Source organism: Anneissia japonica, unplaced genomic scaffold (genome assembly GCF_011630105.1).
Source record: "Anneissia japonica isolate Jap-2015-1 unplaced genomic scaffold, ASM1163010v1 scaffold287754_len4335492_cov202, whole genome shotgun sequence".
Taxonomy (NCBI): Eukaryota; Metazoa; Echinodermata; class Crinoidea; order Comatulida; family Comatulidae; genus Anneissia; species Anneissia japonica.
This window is the reverse complement of record NW_022705543.1, coordinates 3,002,322-3,029,077: the sequence shown is the minus strand read 5'-3', so window position 1 is coordinate 3,029,077 and position 26,756 is coordinate 3,002,322. Positions and strand designations below refer to the sequence as shown.

The window sequence follows — 26,756 nt, the reverse complement described above, 5'->3', positions numbered from 1 at the left end:
CTGGAGATGGTCGAGCTCACGTACGAAATGGAAGATCGTGGTTATAACTTCCTTGCGTTTTTTTCTAGGTCCGTTTATGATAATTAGTTGGGCTGTATTTTGTCATCATCCCCGATGAATTAATACATAATGGCAGGCGTTTATTATCCATTACATAAGAATAAGAATAATAATTGTTTCATAATATACCAGCTGTGCATTTACTTCCATATAATTGTAATTAGAACAAGTTTGTTGTGGCATATATAATTTCTAATTGGCATCATTTCAGTATTATCATATTTTATCATTATTTTATTATTAATTGTATTGATAATAATAATTGTGAACATATTTAGCGCATAATGTAATAATAATAATTAATGTGCATAATGCGCTTTCCAGCCGGAAGTGAGATAAATTATTTAACGATTCACGTGATTAAAAAAAATGAATATCAACTATATAAATATTAGTTAACTTGATTTATTTTAAGTTATCAATCATTTGAGAAAAAACCAGTAATTTTAAGTTTCTATTTAATTAATTTATTAATTATTTTAAAATATTTCCTTTCTTATCCTTATTATCTTACTTACCGTACATTTTTCTCCTTTTTAAATGTCTTTTCTTTTCTTCCCCTTTCCTTTCTTTTCTGTCCTTTCTGTCTTTTCCTTTAATTCCCTGTCTTTTTATCTTTTATTTTTTTGTTCCTTTTTCCTTCTATTATCTTTTTATTTCTTTTCATTACTTTCCTTTCTAATACAATTTCCTTTCTTGTTCCTTATTTTTTTTATCATTAACACTATTATTAGTATTGTTATTTAATGTATTATGAATATTATTAGGACTATTAGGCCTACTTATATTATTAGTAGGCCTACTAGAAGTATATCATTCCCATGTTAATGGCCAATGATGATGATGATGACTAGCAGTTAATTAATAATTAATTAATAATAAAAATGATTGTACAATAAAAATAATAACAAAATAATAATGAATAAGTGAATAATGAAATGTTTTTAACGATTTGGTAAAGTGGATTGTAGCGCGATTCATGAAAAGGCCTATTCATATTACCTAAGCCCACCCTCAACGTTGCGAGATGCATTCAACTTAGGCCCATGGGGATCCGAGCCGCCTAAGGATTTTTGCTAATAATGTTTCTTTATATTTTAAATCCAATTAACTTGAAGAAAAAATGATAACAAATACTGCTGAGGATGACGTCACATATGAGGCACTGTACTTTCGTTGCTATAGTAACATTAATCTTAAAGAGTTATTAGTAATAGTTAACTGGCCAATTTCCACAATCAGGCGACAAAAATTGCTAAGATAAGGATTTGCCAATGTGAAATGATAGCTAATTATGTTATATTATTTTATTCCTCTGTCAGTTTATTCTCAGAAATATAAATCGAAAATAAGGTACAGTATTTAAATTATCAAGAATAGTTAACTACTAATATGTGCAGATTAATTTTTCTTTTGGAAGGTGGCGCAGGCGTGTATTGCGGGGACATAGCCTTGGTAACCATAAAAGGATTTCATATATCTTTTTTTTTTCAATTTTCTATAGCACAATTTCTTAATCTTCATAAATATAAAATAATAATGACTATCAGGGGCGGATTCAAGGGCCCGAGAAAAAAAAAGTAAATTACATTCAAATCTAAGATAAGTTTATGTTATATTCAAATTGAGAGTGCCATTTCCGTGCCGTAATACATTTTCTTACCTCAGCCCTATCCATGGGGCTCAGGTGGTGTAGCAGACCCTCCATCTGTGAGTCTCTCCCGGACCTTTCTATATATCAAATTTCTGGATCAGCCACTGATAATAATGATGATGATGATGATGATAATGATTATGACGATGATGATTAATAATTTTAATTGTAAATTAATAATTGAGCAGATTTTACTTAAATTGTTATAAATAATGATTGTAATAACGCATAATTAAAACAAATTTTATTTCAACAATTGTGATATTTATTTAGATCATGTTTTTTTTTCTTAAAATAAATATGAAATTGTTAAAGCTACAATGACAATTATTAGTTAGTCCGAAAACATGTGTGTCTCCCAAGCCCGGCCGATACAAAATCTAAATAATGTAGGGTTAATTTTTGTGCGTGGGCTTCCTTATTACCAATGAGAAGTCCGCGATACTTTTATGGTATATGAAAACATACTTTTAAGCTTTAATAATAAATTTGATATCTTAACCATTGATTTTAGCTTTATTTTAGTTAGTATATTACCAAGCAGTGATGGTTGACAATGAACTGTTATAAAAGTAGGTCTTTAAAAACTGACATTCTGATTCTAAGTCCTTCATATCTATACCAACCACTTACGGGGTACTGTAATGATAGATCTAACAAGTTTTAAAGAAAAGGTCAAAAGAGGGCCTCCTCCTCTAATAATTAACGTCGCTTGGAAACTGATTCATCGTTGAGGCTCGAGTTTGATAAGTGTATTTCTAATTCTAGGAATAAGTCAATCATAATTATGTACATTGTAAGATGAACAAGATTTAAATAATAATAATTATCTCATAAACGAGGGCTTCATTCTCTATTAATTAACGACAGCAACTCGTTGCTTGGTAACTGATTCATGGTTGAGGCTCGAGTAATGATATATTTTGATATGTATATTTTTTACTTCTAGGAATAGGTCCATCTTATGCACATCGTAGGATGTCCGAGATTTAATAACTAGCGCACTGGCTCCATTATATTAAGCAAATGTCTGCAAAATGTCGTCACACTTACAAGCAATGTCCGGAGCAATTTCGGCTACATCACCATATTAGTCAAATAAGGAAGTGAAATGGGTTGATTGGGGGAATGTACAGAAAATTAAATAAAGACAATCAAAATAATAGACATGTTTCTGACAAATAGAGTATGTTTTTTTCTGTTTGTACTTTAATTCATCTGCATCTGGAATATACGAGTATAAGTAATAATACTGTGGTTTTGATCGACCAATAGTCTGTGCCTCGCAATCTACGACAACTGTCAGAATTACCCTTGTTTTATTTTAAAAAGCAATATATACATATGAATAAATAACTACATACACACAAATAAAATTTAGAAATTACCTTTTTCTCGTAATTTCTGTCAATAATTATTTTGATCATCTAACGTGATTCTAAAGTTGAAAAACATTAGAAAATGTAGAATAAAAACTACTATCTCCATTTTATATAAAAACGCCTTCTCTATACATTACTATATAATACAAAGTTAAACTTCCGTTTCTCTATTATTGTATGAAAGTCAAACTAATACGCATATAAGTTTATTGAAAAGAATCGGAAGAAAAGAGAATATAAATGTAACTGTTAACATTTTGCTAACCAGTTTTCACCATTGTTGCTATGCCTCTTTCGGCTCTAGGCGTATGATGCATCATGACGTCACGTGATTGACTTATGTGCAGGTCACCTTTACTTATAAACAGCAATCGAATGTTTCACGATAAAGAAACCATCAGAAAATAAGTTATATAATTTTAGGCCTTTCCGAGGCCTTGACACACAGCCTCTGATCATTTTTCAACTATCGGCGAGACGCACGGTACAATATCTATGCATGCCCTTACTAGCACATAATTGGGCCCCCCCCACCCCCCACAATTCGAGACCAACTTTCGGCTCTGAAAATGTGGGGTGCAGTCTCTCCAATAAGAAAGTTGTTTATATAAGATTGTTAGTTGTTCTTTGACATAGTGGTCACGAATGATAGGGGTCTTGCAATTTAAGGAGTTTGGAATTGGAGGGCGAACCGAATACCTAATGTAATTTTATTTTATCTTATAAATAGTTAAAAGTTTTACGTTACTACTGTAATTATATTATGTGACGTTCACGTCACACTCAGTAAGTCATAGTTCAATTTCATAATTTTGTGTAAAAATATTCCTATATATATGAAACACTTCATTTACATAAAATTAGCTGTAATTATTATTATAATTATTAACATTATTGTTTTATTATTGATGGATACATACATTTCGTACATGGATATACTTAAGTTCTATACAGACTATCAAATTTCCTATGACAAAGAACTGTTGTATGCTTATAAGTCATAATGTGCCTATATATGGTCATGATGTGATGTCATCATGACCATATTTAGGCATGTCACATGTTTTTTTGTCAAATTAAAATCTGATAGTCTGGAAAAAGCTTTATGACAAGGGAGACAGCATTTCTTTAAAAACTATATTAAATTTACAACTTCGGAGGTCTTGTAGCACAATTGGACAACATGCTTTAGATAGTTGTAACTTCGCATAAAACTCTGTCTACACTATGATATGTTATGTAACAAAAAGTGTGATATGCCCATATTTGGGCATAATTTGATATCATCATGCCCATATATGGGCACAGCAATGGAATATACAGTCAACTAGCAACCCATACCAACTTTTGGACAAGTCGTGATAATATTATGATTACAGATTAATATTTAATGAATACATCCATCATAATATCTGGTATTTTTTAATGTGAACCATACGAGATTTCATTGGTGCAAGTTGTCCAAATAGGGTAGGCGTGGGTGCGAGGTGACTATAACTCGCACAAACAGCTACATTTCCCATCCAGGATCTACTTAATTAACAATAAAATATTATACACATAGGCCTATAATTACAACAAACAATAAATACTTTTATCATCGCGCATGCTCAATGCATTTTTAGAGTTGAATTATATTAGCCACGCCCAGCTATATTTCCGGCTGATCTCACCATACTATATCATAATCATATTTGCATAGATTTCGTCTACACTCATCTCATATCATATTTACATAGAGAAAATAATCTCCATGTTGCTGGCAAACGATTATAAACTATTATAACTGATTATAATTATAGTTTAATTATAAAATTGCAAAAATTACACCCACCTTCACTGATATAGGCTAATGTTTCTCGGCAGCGGTTTTGTTGTTTAAAATTTAATATAAAACCAATTTTCTAGCTTCTGCACTACACCTTGAATATCTATCAAGGTATTATTTTTACTTATGGTACTCATGACGTCATGAACGATAAAGTAAGACTATAGCATTGGCCTATCTTTGATCAATTCCTCTTGCCGCACATCGACCTACTGCACTAAAATTTACGTTTTTTCTATCGTGGAGCTACATTTGCGAATTTAACACAGACCTTAATAAGTCTCAATTACGGATTGATCAGCACATCCCTCTCAAATACACAGAGAAAAAAAAATCGGCATAAATTCTATAAACCTCTTTTTTGTCTGAACGTTTTATCGACGTGTCAATCAATTAACACATTCATAGCAACACACGTAAAGAGGTAATTAAATAATTTAAACCTGTTTCAGCACACACTTACTGAGGTAAATGGCGGACAATAATTTAAACACGACAGCCCCAATTAGTTCACCACATTAGTCGTGACCACAGCGCGCGCGTGCGTTGTTGACGTCATTATATGGAATACGCGTTGCACAGCCAATCACAGGACGGATAGCTCAGGATTTTAAATTTTCAGTCAGCACAGAATGTGATTTGAACTCCTGAAACTGACATTTTGACAGACATATATGTAAACGCAGGTCAGCCTAGCAAGACATCGTCACGCTCCTTACGCCATGTCACACTCTGTCAGCAGTCGATGGAATCTATCAGAGCTGAACATGACTGTCTACATACACCTATATTACCAACTACAAACTAAATGTGTAGTACAGTAATGGTATATATTCGGTATGACGGTGCTTCCCGCCAAAGTTTTGTGGTACTGGTAATCTAGTGGCACCCACAACTTGTTGCTACCATTGCGTCGAATTCTTTGAGAACTACATTGTTGTAATCGTCTAAATATAATACATGGATGCTTTCGAATTTATCTGGTACACAGCATGGGTTAGGAAGAGTTGATCCTTTGCGCGAGAATCCACGCGTGTGCAGGATCGCTTGTACTGTTGCGTGGTTCGTTGCGTTGAACTTGGGATCCAGCGGAAATGGACAGTTGCCTTCACAGAAATTGGCGTTGTACCCTGAAATTAAAACAAAAAGAATACATAAGTTAGTTTTGATGAAGACTTAATACATAAAGCACGTGATATATTTTATTATTGATTTCGGGAATGAAAACATTATAATTGACATATAATGTCTCATACTGGAATAATATAGTAAAATAATAATAGGCCCAAGGATCATAATAAAGTAGAAAATAATAATAATTAAAACAATGAGGGTAATAAAATGGGTCGACACAATGATAATAATAAATATGAGGTAATAATACTTTTAAGGTGTTTTTTGTGTCTGTAGAGTTATTGACAGTTAGTCCCTACTTGACCAACGAGCTGTCACCATGAGATAAACACACACACGTACGAAGTCAAAAACAAGTCATCAGAGTGAAATAAAATATTTTGAGCAGACGATAATTAAACCGTTAACTCAGCTAAGAGTAACTTAATAGCCAGGACAAATTTTAAAGAGAGAGAGATACACATCGATAAAATGAGCGTACAGTGAAAGTTTGCCGGTTTCAGAGGAGTGTTGACAAGCGTAGCATCATCTGTAGAACACACACGTCTATGGAGCGCCGTACCGCTCAGTATATAACCGAATAGTGAACGGTGCGGCGCTCCATAGACGTCAAACAGCGCGATTCATTAAATCCTCAAATCCATGAGTGGATCCATACCGGTAAGAAAAACAATCAGTTTTCCCGCAAATCAACTATAATTACATGATTACAACAAGTTACTTAATTCGCTCGAAAATCGTTTGACTGAAGAATTCAAATATGAATTTTGATTGGTATCAAATTTCAAATTGTGTAATTGTTTCCATCGAGTCGAATCTATCGTGTAATTCGACTTCTAATTGCGGAATTAATAAGCAATTGTAGTGTAGAGGTACTGTTGAATTTGTTCGGAATGCTGAGCTGCTCACTGAGAATCACCTCAGCATCATGAGAATGCAGACCATGATATACTGTACTTGTGGGGCGCTGTCACGCCGGCCGGAAATAACTGCATGCTACAACTGTAGGTTAAAAGTACTTCCTCGGGTATAAGAAATGCATCGATATACGAGTACAGGTGCAGTTGATAGATAATTTCTTACTGACAGAGGCATCTACGTACACTGTAAACAAAGGCTGATGAAGAATTTAACCAGCTACACCCCATAGCGTCTGGCTGAACTTCGTTTAAACGAAGTATTCTTTTTAAAGTAGGCCTACTATTATTAAACCACAACTGAACAAAAGTGAAATGTAATACATATTGAAAAGAGGAGTGGAAGTAACGTTAAAAGAACCCAAAACTCATGTATGAAAACTTCATAAACGAATAAAAGAAATTTTAGTATTTATTGTGGTTTAACATTTAGTGTGCAACGTGAATAATGTGCAAGTAGGCCTATACACCCAAACAATCTACGTACGCGTGCGTGCACATGATTCCCACGGTACGGACACATGGTGTTGACTCTTCGGATTAGCATAGGCCGATGTCTTTCTTATAATTATATAGGCTATAGTCTTACCTTCACATTTATAAATAAATCCAGTACACAAATAACAAGGAAAACAAGGATCCAAAAAATAAATAAACAAACAAATCTATCAATCATTATAATAAATAGGCATTAACCTAATATTTCCCTACGATGCTAAATTACTTTTATGCCTAGATATAATATTGTCTACAATTTAAACGAAAATCCCCCTTTTTATTACTGATTCAATGTGTTTCAAGTCTGAAGACCTGTAACGACTCATTTTATTTGACAAAAGCTTGCGACATGCCCAAATATGGTCATGATGACATCACATCATGACCATATACAGGCACATCATGACTATATATGGGCATACAACGATTTTTTTTATAGTCTGCACTGAGCATTATAGTGTGATGAGGAATGATCTACTTTCATGTCAAGCTACTTTTGTCATGTCAAGCAAGCATCATAGTGACTTCCCTCCAACTTCATTTAAGAACGCTAATGCATGTACAGTCTACTTGCGAATCAGCGGTGGTCTGGCCTGAACGTGCTTAACAACTAACTTATAACATCGACGTGAATGGCCAAGCTTCCACATGTAGGCACCTGTCAATTTGTTTAACTTTGTTCGATCTTTAAGGCTTGTCCAGGGCTTAAGACGTACTGGCCTCTAAGGACGTTTGCTGGCTCTGAGCAAAGTACAGTACTACTTAGATAGGCAGGCCTGATAACGCTAAAGGCAGAATACAATAATTGCAAGGAACTTCTAAGTGGATGACACCCCGTAGCAAAGTTGTTCCCGTTGGAAAGGTTGAATAACTCTCCTTAGTGCTTAGAAGGTGTCCCAACTTTCTCCGAGTAACTATTTGTTTTTTCCTGGTGATTTTAAAGCATTTGTATTTCACACCTAAGGCTATATTTTAAGTAGAGAAAATCGGAGCGTAGTTTGGACCCAAAACTACTGTAACACCGATCTTCTTTACTCAAGGTATTTTTTTTACGACGTATCATAATTTTTCCCCAATACCAACCAGAAGGAAAATTATTCAGAATTCTTTGCTGATCTTATAAGCTGGTAAGATCATGACGTGATTTACTAAATCGGGTGACAATTCGAATCATTTGGGACCCATCTAGTATTAAAATTAACTTAGTAATGAGTCACATTGGATCAAATTTATAGCCTAATTTCCCTAACTTCCCAATACATGCCATTTGACTTGAATTTGTCTGCGATCAGATTAACAGATTGGAATAATACTACCCTTCATATCCATATAAATCATACCTCCCATTGGACTTGCTAAATGAACTACCTCACTGTTGTCACTAACTAAAGACCAATTACATGCTTCTTTATTACCCTCTCCGATTAAACTTTCAAAATATTATATAAAAATCTATATTATATGTAATGAATTCATTGACAGTCGACATTCAGTTTTAATCCATAAATCTAAAAGAAATTAATCCGGCGATACCTGTAAACAGGTGCCTTGTTTTCCAGGCGTTGTTCTTTGTGGGTCATCACTTTGTCCATTTATCATTTCCCTGAATTCCTTTTATATGACAAACGGATAAAACAATCGCTGGTCTCTTAGCAACTAAATGAATTTCAAGTACAGGACACCATTTGTTGATGTCCTTCATTCTTGAATGTGTCCAAATGCTCAGAAACAGTTGTTCCAGTAGCCTTTTGAATTATCAACGAACAGCGTAAATAGGCAGGCCTACATTTAGGCCTACATTTGTCTCAATCCACTGCTATTTGACTTGATTGGCTCCCCCGATCAATGATGATGACTGATCTACATTTAATACAGTTGCTACGCTTCCGATTCATACTGCAATATTTACAATTAACTGCCAATAAAAACCATACACAAACTATCTACATCAACAACAAAATTTAAATCATGAGTAAGGAGAGATATTTAACGTCATACCCATAATGTCACTCATGTCACTCTCCAATGTGATACTTGGCAAGGAATTATGGATATGAAAAAGTGTCTAAATCCAAAAACACTTTATTTGTAGACTTCAGTAATTGGTTCAGAAAGTAGGAAATTTGTATTAATCTGATTTGGAGGTAATTCGTTTAAAAAATGATTGAGTTGTAAAACGGGAACAAAGTCTACTGGAGATGAGCGTTATCCGATGGTGCCAAAATGCAAAGTTATCTAGTTCCCATATCGGTTAAAATTCACATTACCTAAGCTCTATATAGAAATACGTGGCGCCCTTTAACACAAATATATGCAAGCCTATCTTGCTGACGACTACTACTGCTGCTGCTAATTTTCCATGATTTGTATTGCCATTTGTCGACTCTTTTAAAAAACTAAAAAAATGGTTTATTTAATTTTTTATTGTTACTTGTTATGTGGTCCCTAATGATCAGCCCAGCAATAAATAAATACTGAAACTATATTACTGTAACCAATTTTTTAATAAGCCTATCATGGAAATCGGATCTATAAATGTTGCAACAAAATCGACCGTGAGAAGCAAAACGAATTTTCAATTGTTGCCACAACATTGTGATCGCAATCGCAGTAATAATGGTAATCAACATCGTAAAAAAATGATTCTAATCATACAGAGGCCCTGGTTCTTGATAGCGTGTTATGAGTCTCGGGTATTCGGCAGCAGTTATCAACTTGCCAGCTTTAATGACAAATAGATAGCACACAGTAAATAAATACACGTACCCATAAATTTACCCCACAGAAATCTGCCCTGATTTACCGTTTTTAGTCAGACTTGAAAGTGTCTGAATTTAAACGTTATTTTCGACATTGTCTCCAATGACAACGACTCGGGACCCATTGACATCACTGTCACTGCGCGGTCAAATCGCCTGACACCTGAATAAGGTGAAGACAGAAAAAATGTCGACGATGAAAGATTGAAGACTGCTTGTTTAAACAAGCCGATGTGCTGTAAACATAGTATAGGTTTGATATGTTCTTCTTTCGCCTATTCAGAACAAATAGAATGGAGTATGATAGTTGGGGCTGTAGACTAACAAATAGATTAATAAGTTCTACTAGTACTCAATAGCATGCCTGAAAATATTAAACGTCATGAGGTAAAACGAATGAAACTACAGGTAAATACATAGAGTATCAATAAGCGAGGGCGTAAACCAGAATGAATTTGTAGATTCGATGGAACACGAGGCCAAAAAATGGTAACTGGTAAATACTAAACAAATCAAATAAATCTATCTATCACTTTTTGAAGAATTTAATAAATAAATAAAACAAAGCTAAAAATACAAGATCTTCTTATTATTTTTGGCAGAATGACTAGCATTATTTAAACAATTAAAGTAAATTGGTCAATAACGTAATGAAATCACAATGATTACCTATCAATGGAATCAGCTCAACCAATGGAAATGAAAATAAACGGGATAGTCCCTACAATTTGTTTTTAAATATAAGAACCAATAAAATTTTGCCCAGGCTCAGTGTTCTTATTTTTTTTTTTCGCTGATTTCAGGCTTAAAATGTTCTTATCTTGTTCTTAATTTTACACACTCTCCAAACATAGAAGATTATTATTATATCAGTATATTACTGTATTGTATTATAGAGGGTATTACATAGTCACAGTTATTGCACATTAAGGCACAGCTAAGATTTGTTGGTTTTTCTATTAAAAATGAAAAACCTCATTTGACATTTTACCTCAGCCTCAATTTGTTGTTATTTTGTTCCTAATATTTGAGCAAATTCAGCCTTAGTGTTCTTATAAAATGTGTTCTTAGAAAAAAAAAAAGAAGTGTATCTATAATTTTTGAATGGTCTGATCAAATACAGTATCGTTTGTTCGAGTCTAGTTGCAGGGGCAGAACTTTGACAATCTATGGCCAAAATACAAATAAAATCTGAATAAGTTTGTTTTAAAGTCACATATATATTAACATATGTAACACTGTACTGTAACTACCTGTGTATTTACAAAAGTGGTCTGGCTACAAAACTCTGCTCTAAGCGCGTCAGTGATTAAACTTCCTCGATCATCTTCCCTTGTGGTAAAGGTGTAAACACGTTTGACCTAAGAGTGACCATGTATCCAAACATGTACAATACTTTTGTTTCAATCTCGCTGCACTTTAAATCTTTAGTTAAAATAATAACATTGTGATGTAGGCCGGAGGATGAAGGTCATTTACAGGTAGGGTATGCACAAGTTCCAGGGAGAGATGCGGTTCGAAGTACTTTATAACACATGATCTAAGCGAGACACTGTTTTCCAAAGTAATAGGGGTTTTTTTTCGGACGTGTTACAAATTTCACGAAGTGACACCTAGGTGTAAACCATAATTACTTTCGATTTCTTTTGACCTGTTTATAATAACCATAGGCATATTATCATCGGCCGCTATTGTCTTTACCAATGACTAACTCTTCAATCCCAAGGCACTAAACAACAGGTTCTATTACTGTTACCTGTAGGCACCTTTTGGGACTTAAAAGAGTCCGCTATATTTTGTGCCAGAAAGTGTCAATTAAGCCTCCTTTGAAAGCAATATTACGGACTTAAAACCGACAAACATTCAGTACTTAAGCAGTACTTAGGGATGTTTATGTAACTTGAATTGATCGAATGCGTTTCATAGATTAAATTATTTGACAGATATTCCGACTACAATTCCAAGGATGCTAGTTTATCCGGAAGTTATAAAAAGGTGGAGTCAAGATCGAATAATGAGTATGAGGAAAGAACCATCTAATTTATTGCAAGAATGTGATCATAACACATTCGCTTAAGTTTGTTCACAAAATCGGATTGCAACATACATACGCAAATTTAATCAATTGTGAAAACCCTATTGACTGTTAAGTATTTATCTCATTAACGTCCCTGATTGATATCAGCAAACCTAACAGTTTGTTTAAATGAATACTGTACCTCCTCTTGACCAATTAAATTCATTATAATATTTCTAGCGACTAAGTAACGACTAATGTGGCAATTACAGTCAATTTCAGAATGAAAAGCGCCCGCTTTGACAAACACATTTGGTGTGCGCCAGTGAAAATCCGAATCGGTTTAGACGACTGCTTCAAGGAGAAATACTAGTTTATAGTAAAATCAATGAGCACCTAAGCCTACAAGTTACAAGTATACAATCATGTACGATAATCGATTCTTCGACATCTCCCCTGCCACAGAAAAGTCTCTAATTATGTAATTAGTACTGTAAGCCTACTGAGATCAAAACATTCTGTGGATGACAGCGATTTCTGTCAGCAATTGCTGCTTCAGTATTGTTCTAGATTATTATATTACTTAATCTATTTGTATTAATTAATTTTGGGTTTTTACTGTGTCACCAAAAGTAAACAAATACGTAGGAAATTATTCTTAATATTCCAATTTGAGTATTCAGAAGGTAAATATATGAATCATTGGATCGAACCGAGCCAGGCCTATTCCGTGCAGATGAAACCTCCGTTTCTCGTCACCTTCCAGGGGTCCTCTGGGAGTAAGTAATGACATCATCTCGGCCAAGCTGCTGAATTCTCTAAACCATTCCAATTGATATTGACAATATCCACATAGTGTTCAGAGAGCCTATGTCTTTCAATGGGAAATTTTGCTTTCTCGACAAAGCGTGTCCTCGCTCTACCTAATAACCTTTAATAACACTTTCCGATTGATAACAACTTAAGTACGAAGTTTTTATTTGGTGGGTTTTGGCCTATTTACCGTACTTTAAATTGTGATCGAGTAAAGATAGGTTTGCATTTCAGACAACACTATGGTTTAGGCCTATCACTATTGTCACTATGTAGGAAAGAATAGCATGTCATATAGTAAACAGGCAAATTTGTGGAGTTGAGCAATGACGAGATTTGGAAAATTCAGTATAAATCTCAGTGGCTTATCAATTGAGATATTGTGAGATACTGTAAAAGTTAAGAATTTATTTATGTTAAGTTCATTAAACGGATCAAATACTAGGGGCGAAAAAAAAATACTTTACGTTAAATATAATCACATCAAAATCGAGTACAAATGTATCTTATGAAATATGAAATTGAGACCCAAATTATAAAATCTTCCGCATATTGGGCTTGAATTAGAGTGCAGTTGGCCCACCGGGTTTGTTTTTGTGAGGTCGTTGATTCTATAGTTTGTCTAGCATCAAGGTTAACGTATGACACAGCTGGTCTTCTTTGCTCTTTTTCATCGGTTAGGCCTAAAAAGAGAAGCTAATTATCGCTGTCTGCGGGACCAGCAGGCGTAGGCCAGACGTTTCCAAGTCTCCCTGCTCACCAGTCGTTGGCCTAGTGGGATTTGCTCATAATTTGAGCAAACCGTCAGTCCCAATTTCCGTCTAATGACTGATATTGGGGCGTTCATTTACCCCCTACGGGCCTCGTACACAAACGATACAGTGTTTACTGTTTTGTGAATGGTATGTAATGTTAAAAATTAATTGAAAAATATTCCTCACCATTTGGGGCGATTATCCAATCACTCCACCCAACCTTCTGAAAATCTACATAAAAGTCTAAAAGTTGACATTTTGATTTCTTCTGATTATTGGCTCGTTTTGATTTTGTAGATGCTCTCTTCTTTCTCCGCATCAGTACGAGGTTCTCCTCCTCGTCATCTAAGTGTTCATTTTCTACATTTCTACTAGCCTCCGGTGGTTTGATATCTCTGATTTTTATAGATTTATCATTTAAAAACAGCGCCAGTAATGGAGTTCGTTCACTATGGTTTTCATTCGGAACTTTTGTAAAAGATATCAGTTTCTTCAAAGTTTTGTTTACAGTTTTAACGCGAATTTCAAAAATAGGATTTAATTCTTCCAAATTTTCTTCATTTTGGAACATTGAATGTAATTGGCTGAAAGCTGATGTGACGTCAAAATCCAACCAACCAATGTAACTGATGTTCACAGTTCGTTCCGTTATGAATAATTTCCTTTTGTCTGATGATGATGCTCTATCATTTTGAACAAGGTATACTCTAATTGAAACGTTGCCGTTTGTATCACCGAAATCAGTAGTTGTGTCCAGCATTTTGTTTTGCCTAGGTCTTTGTTTGAAGAGATGCAACTCTGCAAAAAGCACCGACTCCCTTCGTAGAATACCATTTACGTTGAACGAGAATTCGTTTCTTCCAGACGAAGATTTCCCTGTCAAAAGCAAAAAACCGAAAGGTTAAATCAACACGAGGAACATATCAATCAAAGTCATCAATCAAAAAATGGATAAGCCATCTAAATTTGACGGCAGGATCTTTATAGGTTGAAAGTAAATGAAAGGTTAATGCATCATAATATTTAGCAGGTTTTAAACCATCTTGCTCGGGGAGACCAATCCTCCGGCGCAATCACACTGCTTAAGTTTTTGATGCGCTAATCTGTTCAATTTACTCCTATAATCACATAGTAGGCCTATTTTCTTTAATAGATAGGAACATTTAGTTAATATATTGCCATTATCATAACATGGCTTAAAAGAACAAAAGTTAATAAATATTTGTAAAATCAAATGATTCATAAATTAGGCTTTTAACTTTATTTAGAGCCTATTACCTATGTATATTATATATACAATACGCGAGTAAATAAGCATAAACATTACTCTAAAACAAAAGTTTTCATGGATACATAACGAAATAATTCTTTTGTACTTGATTAGAAACTTCCTTGGAGCTTCAGACATGCATTCTCTTCTCTCAACAATGCGTAAGTATGCATTGGCCTACATAGGATTAATGTAGCTCTATACTGTATACCTATTAGGCCTATCTATAGGCTTATTACGTAGATTATGTGCGTATAAGCAAATATTTGTAATGGCCGCTTTCTTATAAACATAGACTATCAATAACCATAAGTAGTGTAGCCATTATAATTTTATGAAAATCACGGTAGGCAAAGACCTATACTCCGTCTTATAATATGATCAGTCAAAGAAAAAAAAAATCATGTATTTTCTGCGAAGAAATAAATAAAATGATTATTTCGACTGTGATGTAATGGTTATTACGTGATGTGCGTAGTCGACGAGGGAAGCCAGATTTGTATAGTAAAACGAACGTGACCGCCTGCTTCGTCACAGGATCAAGATAGATCTAGAAATAGGAAGCGAATTTCCTTGTCGGCTATCCTATCTCATCAAATCTCATCAAATGCTGTGACTTATGCGACTTTGTTTATTCAAAATTTGTTCACATTATATATCATTATTAAGATTATAATTTGAATCAAAACGTCTACAATAATTATTACTATTTATTCATATTATTGGTTTGCTGAATTTTAATGTCGTTCGTGTTATTACCGAAATAAATATATTCCTACTAAAATAATATTAATATAAATATAATATTAATATTAAGCTAGCTATGTTAGGTCTCAACAATCGTAAGTATTGGGAATAGATAAATATATATTTATTTATTTTATTTATTTATTATTATATAAATTTCTTCTAATAGTTTTGATCCAAAGTTACATGTAACTTTGGATCAGGCCTATTACAAGAAATTTTAATCAACGGTATCAACAGCGCCCTCATCATTTTCATTAAATCGTAACTTTTTGTTTCTGTGGAGGATTGATTACTGGTTGAGAACGTTAATAAAAGACTCATACATAAATGAAAAAACTATACGCCTACTATTAAACATATGTGCAATATTACAATGATGCAGGATAAGATACATTATGCTAGTACATGTCCAACAGGACGTTTAAGCGTCACACCTGGGACCTTCATCTTGTTCCAGGCGATATTATGCTCTTGTCAAACTGACATTATCGCGCACGTCCTTAACCTTGTGGACTTACTTTATTGCCTACAAATTATTTTAGGAAGTACTATTCGAGCCAGGCAGCTGAGAATCAGTCACGACGAATATAGAGCGAGCTTCCCCGCCCGACGGCATATCGGATTCGTGGTGTCAGTTGATGTCACGGTCGCTTGTTTTTTCTGACATCTTTTCACAATATTTTGTGGCGGGAAAGCAGTTATTCTCTAAATTGACATTATTTAACAATTTGACACATTATGACGTAGCGGCATTTATCTCCGTCTTGTATTCTAATTGAGTGTTATGATTATAATTACACGTATAACACTATATAAACATATCCAGGCTTGTAAAGTAAACAACGCACTCGCCACCGGGTTAACAATGCCGTCTCAGGCATGGCGAATCACCCATGCTGCGTTCCAGCTAGATTACAGTTTGCGGGGAAATTTTATCTAAACATTCCAACTAAGATATTTTTTATGATGATGCTATTCAGTAAATGTTATCGTTTGTGCGATCTCTCTTCATCGTATCAATCATTACTATATAAAACGGTGTCATCTCTATTTTATAACAAATGTTCCCTATTGAACCAACATTCGTATAATGCTCAAACTAGTTTTTTACAGACAATGCTATAGATAGAGTAAGGAAGATTTCTCTCGCAGGCCTAAGACAAGTATGGTGTGTGGCAAGGGTCAACTGTCACCACCAGAACATATTGACTATTTGGAAAAAGTACACGTTTAAATGGACTGGACTACGGCCTAATGGGCGTTCCTGATACTCATTAATGTTTACTTTTATTGTTCTCAAATCATTTTTATATTGCTTGTGCATGTTGCGCATCGAATAAATTCAATCAATCAAGCAATCAGTACACTTTTTTTACATAAGAACCATTAAAAAGTGTTCTTAATTTTTCGCCGATTTTAAGTCTCAAAATGTTCTTATTTTGTCCTTATATTATATACGGTACTTTTTAAATATAGAAAATTATTATTGTACAGCAGTATAGTGTGCTGTATTATATAGAGGGTACTATTATAGTCACCCCTACTACAAGGTACAGATAATTTTTTTTTTGGTTTTTCTAAAAAAAAATCTCATTTGACATTTCACCTCAGCGTCAAATTGTTCTTAAATTTGTTCATATTTTTACGCAATTTCAACTTCAAAATGTGTTCTTATAAAAAAAAGTGTAAAAGCAATTGTACCAGAAACGGTCCATCGGTAATGATGTTTTCCACAGATGTTTGAACTCAAGATTCAATGGTGACATACCTAGTTCGATACAGTGTAGATTATATACAAGAGTGTGTACTTTCCTAGGTAGTTGATGTTTAACAACTGGTTTATTTTGGAAATGCCGGCATTCCATAGGACTATGCTGTAGTTTTATTACTGACCCAACATAATGTGATGGAGCGTTGCGTGTCATATGCGAGAGTGTGTTTTAACCCAAGCACAAGAAGAGACAGAGTTTTAATACTAAAAAGACAAAGTATGATGGTTAGAATGCCTATAACTTTCAATGGAAGAAAAGTAAAGTCAAAGAGGTAATTTCTGTTTGCCCGTAACAAACCATCACGACAGGGGATTTAGTTTGCCATAGGCTGTTTCTAAATCTGCTTATAGTTTTTAAAAACAATCAATGAGTTTAGTATTTGTTGGTTATAGACATAGATATAGATTTAATATACCCTGCTACTACGCTTCAAATGTGTTATAATTGGCCAAAAGAAACTTGGAATGCTAATAAGCACTTTGGCAGCTCCCAAATTAAAGGTTTTTTTTGTTTTTTTTTTGTAGACCTTATATAAGAGGGCAAAAGAGTGCTATGTGTTGGCTGTCATTGATAATTTAAATGGGGCTAACTGCCGAATGGTAAAACTCTACATTAAAAATTGTTTTCCGTTAAAAGAGGATTTTGAGCCTAAGTTCACAAAGAAACCCATGATTCACTCATTGGCGTGTACGTCGCTTACCGTGTAACAATTAACTGGACCAGTTAACAAAACTCAAATAAACAGAGGCACAAGGTTTGTGGGCGACTCCCATAATCTCCATAATCACCACTAATTCTTTGAATAAATGCAGCATTATGGGTTAAACTTACTCCATTTACAGACAGATAGGGAAACTGAGTCAGAACCACTAACATGTCTGCTACGTGATTCAAACTTTAAGATCACGTGTCGCAATGTATTCATAAAGAAATCATTTTGACAAAATCAGAGGTTTACTATGGGACAATCACTAGAGGAGTTTGGTATAGACCACAGAGATTACCGTAGTGGTTGTCATTATAGAGATTCTGGAAATGCTTTTTTAGTTAAACCTTTCCGGTAATATTAAATACCCAGATGTGTATAAGAGACAGCATATACATACACACATATATATATGTATACGGTATATATATATATATATATATATATATATATATATTATATATACATATACAACAGAATATTGAGTATGTGCCCATTGCGTTGATTTAAGGTGAAAGTTTCAATAAGTTACTATAAAACCTAAGATTGAAGGCTATGTTTTATCTCTACAGGTCCGATTGACGAGGAATTAATGTGTCAGCGACATTCATTATGAATGAATTTACCTGTCAGATGAACAAAGTGACAAGGTCTGTTGTGTTATATTAGCGAGGTACTATAATCATCCAGCTATATCAGCTTTGTGTAGAAAAAAAAATCAATTCTATTTGATTCAGTCGACACTAAAATGATCGAACATCGCAGCTGACTGTGTTCTACAACAACTAACCAACGACCTCCAATAGTGGAGACATTATGGAGGCATTCACGACCCGTTTAAGTTGTTACTTAATGAATGGTTCCGATCAATTAAAGGCCCTTAGTTTAATGCAAAGTACTCCATTAGTTATCTGATTCTACAATTGTTATTTGTATTGAAATGCTCCTGCCTAGTCCCATTAGTTGGCTACTCTTCAAAGTCGAATCCAATTACGGTATTCATACAAATTCCAATTTTGGAAACTTAATCCGATTATTTATTGAAATATTAAATTTTATAGTGGTTATATCTTAATTTGCAACAACCTATCACCGATGAAAAAGTATACAAAACAACAGAAATTGTAATTCTTACTGGGGAAAATTTAAAATTAGTCATATTTTCATTCTTTGCTGATTAAAGATGAAATTATATAAATAATATGAGGGATAGTCCATTTGGTAGACTTCAAGACCTATAGTATCCAGGCATAAGAATACTAAAGGCCTATTATAAATATATAGATTAATATTTTATATAATTTATTTATTCATTCATTCATTTAGCCTAAGATATGAACTCCATAGTCCCTATCATAAGTACAAAGAACATCTATAAGCTTTTGTTAGGTTTTGTAAATATTAACATATTTGCCTACATATAAAATGGTCAGAAATTTGGCGGAAAAAAGAGGGCCTGATGTAAGCCCCCCTGGAATAAGTATAGATAGGCCTAATAATAAAATAGGCCTAATAGGGGAACAATGAACTTTTCCAAGAGCAATATCAAAGATATAAATTGAACAAAGAAACGTATACGCATATTACAAAATTCCTGCGGAATTTACAATTACACTTTCTGCGAACGAAATTATTTCGGGTCGAAAATTCATCATGTTAGGCTCTCCACACCTTCTTCGCTCAGTGAATATAATTTATATTAATCATACGCTTTCGTTATAATTCGAACACATTACTTCGAGGATAGTATTAAGAAATGGTATTTTATGATTAGTGTGTAGTCGATACAGTACCGACTAACGAGCAGCAGGAACATTTCCACGTGTATGATAAAAGTTTATTTAGAGGCTATATGTCATTTGACACTACACTATACGAGGAAGTATGTATTCTTGGCGTGTAAACTTAGATGATTAAATATAAGTAGGCCCCTATAGTAGTGGACGTTGTACAAAACAATGGGTTTAAGTGAAATTAGGTTAAGAGTTTTCAAGATAAGTATACATGATACGGACACAAAGGGAGTTTCAAATGGCATAAAGGGTGAGTCGTGAGAAACCACAATTTTAAGCAGATACTTTATGAATTGCGATGACCCACGCTGGTGGTAGCATCCGATATTCGTTTAAAAAATGAAAAATGATTTAAATTATGAATCTGATAAATGGTTATAAACGTAATTATTAAAAAAAAATATGCAACTTCAAATTTTTTAATCAGAGCTTATTGTAAAATCAGACGAAAATTGAACCAACGAGTTCCATGGAGGTAGAACATATTTACCTCCGTGATAAAACAGATCGTAAGCTCAGCACAAGTCTTTTTGGTTCTATTCCAAGAGTTGAATCACTGTTCTTCACACTGCATGCCCATGACGCTTCTTACTACCGTTATGCGGATAGGCCTACATACCTCATGAGTCTAATCGATATGTATATTTGCCGGAAATCAAAGTTATGAACAAAAACAGGGGCCTAATCAAAAAGGTTATGAATATTATTGAAGAAGTCAGCAATAGTTAACTTTTCATAACTTTGCATTCCGTCGAAGTGAACACGTTAAACTAAACCAGATGGAACTCATGACGTGAACATTCACAGAACGTCTCAGCATTAGACGCACATAATGTACAGTAACATAATGTTTATAATCATATCAGTTTTGTTGCAGATGTTAACAACAATTTTTATTTAGGTTCTACGTGCACTTCCAGTGATTAAAACTTTTCACAAATTATGACATAGCTAATGTATTTTGTGTTTAACGCATATGAAAAAAAAAGGTATGATATAGGCATGCACTTTAAAAAAAAAAATAAAAACACATTTTATGAGAACACTGAGGCTGAAATTGCCTAAAAGTTTAGAACAAAATAAGAACAAATTGAGGCCGAGGTAAAATGTAACAACAGTAACTTGGTAAATATTATTACATAGACCAATTGCTCAGTATACCTAAAATATTGAAGATTATAAGTTTAAAAACACATATCACAAGTCACTGTTTGACGCGCAAAAATAAATGCGTATTCGCAATGATGACGTAACAATCGTAATGACTGTATTTTTTCTGATGGTTCCGCGCGGCAATTTTGCGGTAAGAACGGATTAATAAGCTGCGATTTATCCTTACGTATTCTATAATGTTTTTACCGCAATAATATGAGGAATCAGCCACAATGACGTACCAGTCAGTATTGCAATTTTACTCCAGATGCCTTCAGGCTTTACTCATGTGATAACGAGAGTCTAAATTATAGGTTAATTTCCCGTTCATAACATATAATTTCAGCTCTTTTATTTGGAATCGTTGCTCTGGTTTTCATCTGTAACAAACTCATCTGACAGTTGACTGCGGTCACGCGATCAATCGAATGTCTTCAAAACAATCGGCCTAGACAGCGAAAGCAAATCAAAATATGACAATTTATTCCAAGTTTGTTTTCTCATGGTTCGTGATTTATAAGACTTGGGGGTGGGGGCACGATAGTGGTTCAAAGTTGATCAGAACTTTCCGAATCGATGGGCTTCTGTCTACATGGAGTTAAGAAATACTAATAAATAGGCGAGTCAAATGAAGGTCTGTTAGTGCAAATATGCTGATAGATTTACTGAACTTTTCAATTGCTGAATATCAGATTGCTGTGTGCGTAATACCATTAAACTAATGCATATAGCTTATACAGTCATACAGCCAGCGTACGGTCATTTTAAAGTAATTATTAAAAAAGATAATTAATTAGATCAATATTAATAAGTTAATAATAATGAAATCATGGTAATAATAACAATTTAATAATAAATTGATACAATAAGTGTCAATTGTCTAGCCCATATAGCAGTTTAATTTGTCATAAAATAAATATTACAATGACGAACAGAATTTGAAGAAAAATATTCTAAACAACGAACGAATTTCCAAGTAGGTCTGCTATGATATAACTTTAGGCCTACCCTGATATTACCACTTCAATAAGAAGCAATTCGCACAACGTACACTAAAAAATTTCCGGCTTGAATAAAAATATAAAAAAAGTAAAGATAAAAAGAGACCTTTTGTTTTTTACGACTCACAAGACATTTACAGAGCATTAATGCCTTATTAGATGTAAACAAGCGTCTTTCTAAAACTTTTAAGGAGCCGTACGTTAAGGTTACTAATAAATTATCTGAAGATAACTGAGTGTGGATAGGCTCTAAATGAGAGTTATTACTGGTCGATGATCGCTTTATCACCTACATAAAAGCTAGGCCTATTTCTTTCTTTATTTACTTTAAGAAATCATCGTTTACAGTAGTTTCTTTGCTGCAAAGTAAACATAATTTCTCTTTAATTTGTTACGTAAATTACGACGTTTAACCCCATTGTTTAACTTAATATCACATAAGAGCATATACAAACTTATTAGAAGTCCAGGAGACAAACTCTATAGGTAAACGTGTAGTTGTAAATTAATTCAGCTTATAATTATTAAGAACTTAATTTCTTTTGTGTGACAGTTTATAATTTGGCCTCTCATTTACTTGATATTAAAAAGGAAGAGCGGACACCTCTCCACTGAAATTTCATTGTCAATCTCTGTTAAACGCATATTTTTTAACGCAGTTGAATTCCGTGAAAGATAACCAGTGCAGTATTCCACAAAATAATTTACTTTTACTGCTTATTTATTAAACCAAATAAAAAATGTTGAACCAGGTCAGTCGTTCTACGAAAGTCCAAATTATTTAAACAGCCAACGAAAGTTAGGGATGTACATGACAACCGGTTGTCAAATCGGAAAATATAATTGTCTTGACTTATTTTTCAGTATTAATATTGAAATCTTACTTATTTTGTACTAACTCGTGGTTTTATTTAAGACAAAATATACTTTACTTTGTGTACTTTGTGTACTACATTCACATCTAACAATTAACTTTGTATCTTAACTATCCTTATTATAACACAATAGACAATAGAAACAAACATTTGTTAAAACTAGTATTCTATCGACGTGTTGACAGCATTTTGATTGGCTGATTAAACACACGTGCACATGACAAGGGGAACATAAAGGTAGGTGATTGGTTCACGGCCGAGTGCACGCGGTTGTGAAGTAATTTAACGATTTGTTGGGATTTTATTCTCAAGAGAATGGAAGCGATTGAATCAAATTAAGACCATCATTCTTTAGGTGGAAATATTCTGCCAAAAAAAACGTTTGTCAATCACATTTAAAACTTGATATATGAGTTTTAAGGTTTGATTATTCCTGAGTGGCTTTCACACTCACTCTGGGATACGCTAAAAATTCAAAATCAATCTAAGTATCCGTCAACAAACCAATATATTAATGACGAACCCGTCACGCATTACTGTCAATCTCTCAATCAAAATCAGTCAAACTCTCTACAACAATCCACCTATTAATTATTGTTCACGCATAAAAGGTACCTGTACTATCGGCCCTATTACTTTTTAATGATATGCCTACTGTTTCGGTCTTATTGGAAACATGTTGTGGTTAGTATTCAACCGCAAACACGTTGCAAAAAGTGCACAACGGCACAGAAATCTCGTTGTCAATATCTTTATTGTTTTGATTACAAAATAGACAATAATAACTCCTAATGAAATTAATTAGCATTTAATTACACAGGTACCAAAAAATTGATGATTTGTTTCACATTTTTAAAAATTGTCAAGTGTCAAGCATAAAACGCAGGCATGAACTTAAAGAGATTCCCTCACGAGTATGATGTCGCTGTCAAACGCCCACATAGCCTACTGTTAACGTGAGCGTGTCGTGAGAAAACGGACCTAATCGCAGTCGTTCAATTATTGTTTTCATGATGTTGTCATTATCAACAAACATGGATAAGACCAGAAAAATGAAAAAAGAAAAGAGAGAAAGAGCCACTTTAAGTTTGCTTCCGACATTTGAGTAATTGAATGATCGATATTAAAGCAAATAGCCGCATTATGATTTAATTTAAATTTGGAATATGATATTAATTTCTGCTTTGTTTCTCAAGCAACGTTTCATATTCAATTATTATAACTAATGTGTGCAGTACATTTTGATTCAATAAACATTTACAATGCTGTGCGGTGTTTCTTGGTGGATGACGCCGACTCTTGTAAGAATGACACGTAATTTGAATCATATATAAACAACACTGAATCGGTGCGGGTTTTCCTTGGTCGCGACAGGTGATTAGTGGACAAAGTGAGTTTTTACAGAAACTTAACTTTTCTCTCATGACCATAATTTAAATATCAAATCTGTTTTAAAGTAGAAGCGACTATTTTTAGAATAACTGGTAATGACGTTGGCCTACGCACTTGTTCGCTGCTGAAACCACAGCCAAATTAAACAAAAAGTTAGGACTATTAATCACAGAAGATGAGAGAGCAGGAAATCAAACTAGATACAGTACCGCCCTTTAACCATGAATGCAACACAATCATTTTGTATCCGCGTTCATGTGGAGACATCACAATAAAAAATAGGCCTATGTACGTAAACATAAAAATAAAGCGAATTTGATATGCAACGTCATGGACAGATCATAATGACGTACATGTAAAGTTGGACCGTAAATATTATATCTATTTTTCGTTTTAACGCGATGGGTGTCAGCAACTCTATAAGTATAACACATAGGTCTAAACTAGCAATAACCTCAAAAACATCATTTCAACTAAATGACTCACTAAACTTCAGTACTTTTATAATCATTATTTACAACCGTCTCAAATCTTAAAATAATCTCTTGATTTATATAACTAATATGGGCCAATGACAAATGCGTTTTATTTATTGCTTATTAAAACCCCCGCAATAGCAAACAGGAAAGGCTATAGAGGCCTATGTAAAATATCTCCATGACATCAGACTAATTATTATGTAGGCATATTATTTAGAGTACTGTAATTCTCTGTGTTTCTTTAGCTTGCCGGTTAAAAATAACTTTTTGTAGAAAGGAACATACAGATAAAAGCCAATGAGGTTTCTGTGTAGTTCATCGACCAACTATTTGCTACAATTTATATTAATATAGTCTCCCTCTAATTAAAGACACCTCCAATTAAAGACCACTTCCAACCAAACACCACTTTTTTGTGATCCCAAATTAAAAATGTCTTTTATCTTTATTATTCTAATTAGAGACCAACGTTGCTAAATACCATAAAAACCCCGGTCCCAAAAAGTGGTTTTAATTGGAGGGGGAACCTGTATTTAGTTTATATTGATTTGTTTAATTAGGTAAATAATTTTTTTTTAATGATTTTGATTTTCGGGACTACGCAGGTCTAAGAAGAGTAGAGGTACTTGCAATATCGGTAAGTCGCAAATCACAGGAACTTATGACCAGAAATCAGTGTTGCGTAATTCTGAGAAACAGGATACACCTTTGATTGGTGATTGACAGTAGTAAGATTGAAATTGTAACAGTTTTTGTTGTTTTTCTTTGAATTACTTACTCTTCACAAAGAAGGGAATATTTTTAAATAATACGACCCATTTGTAATAAGGAAACTGATACTCACATTTCTGATCAAAGGACATTTGTGAGTGTGTGAATTTAAGTCCCAAAGATGCATAGAAGACAATTCACGGAATTATAATTCATAAATATTATATTTAAAAAATAAACAAGCCGGCTTAGGATTATGAAATGTTTACAAAAATTGTATCAAAGAAGAATGAAAAGAATGTAAAAAATGTACAGTTATTAAGTTAGAGATGATTGGCGTTTTTTTTTAAAAAGACCAAACATAGTTTAAAATTTTAGAGCCGTTATACGTTTATCGTGTTTTCCTAGGGTTGGTTTAGGCACGTTAAGTCTTTTATTCTCTTTAAATACTTCCATTAAGCCTATATCCTTGATTAATTTTGGACACCGCCTTCATTCGACAAACAATAATGCGAAGGACTAGTTACTGAGACTGCTGCAAAAAATGGACGAATCTGAGCCGAATGCCTGTCCTAGCATGGAGATATAACATGACCTAAGTATCAGTGCAGTATGAATTCTTGCCGCAACGCATGCAAAAGATTTGCTATAATTTTCTTTTAATGAAAAGTGGGTCACTACACAGCATGTCATTGTAGACTAATATCCAATATTTTTAAATCGCCATTATTTGTCCTCAAAATCTTGAATACTTAAATACATCAATAATAATCCCTTTAAATGCCAATGACAAATTTACAGGAATCGTTGAGTCGCAAAAGTGTATATAAAAATACAATACATAAAGTTTGTGTAGCTTTAGTTTAAAAGTCAGGCTCCGGAGGAAAAAAATTTTTTGATATGTTGTAGAACTGATTATTCTAAGACAGAAAAAAAGTTGTTTGACGAAAAACTGGGGAACGGTGAATGAGATACAGATTTTTTAATATTTAAAAACTGGGGGAATAAGGTGTAAAAATGGGCAGTTACGCCCCTTTT

The 26,756-nt window shown here is 33.7% G+C and overlaps 1 protein-coding gene across 1 annotated transcript in view; it reads right to left on the bottom strand.

The window, feature by feature from the left end:
- Window positions 1-2,901: 2,901 nt before the first annotated feature.
- The window catches only part of LOC117105710 (bone morphogenetic protein 2-like), a 28,820-nt gene continuing 4,965 nt past the window's right edge, over window positions 2,902-26,756 (bottom strand). Inside the window, exons 2-3 of the mRNA XM_033246946.1 lie at window positions 14,004-14,693; window positions 2,902-6,054 (exon numbers count right to left, since the gene is read on the bottom strand). Coding sequence (XP_033102837.1) covers window positions 5,804-6,054; window positions 14,004-14,693 — 941 coding nt within the window. The 3' untranslated portion in view covers window positions 2,902-5,803. The remainder of the gene's footprint in view (window positions 6,055-14,003; window positions 14,694-26,756) is intronic.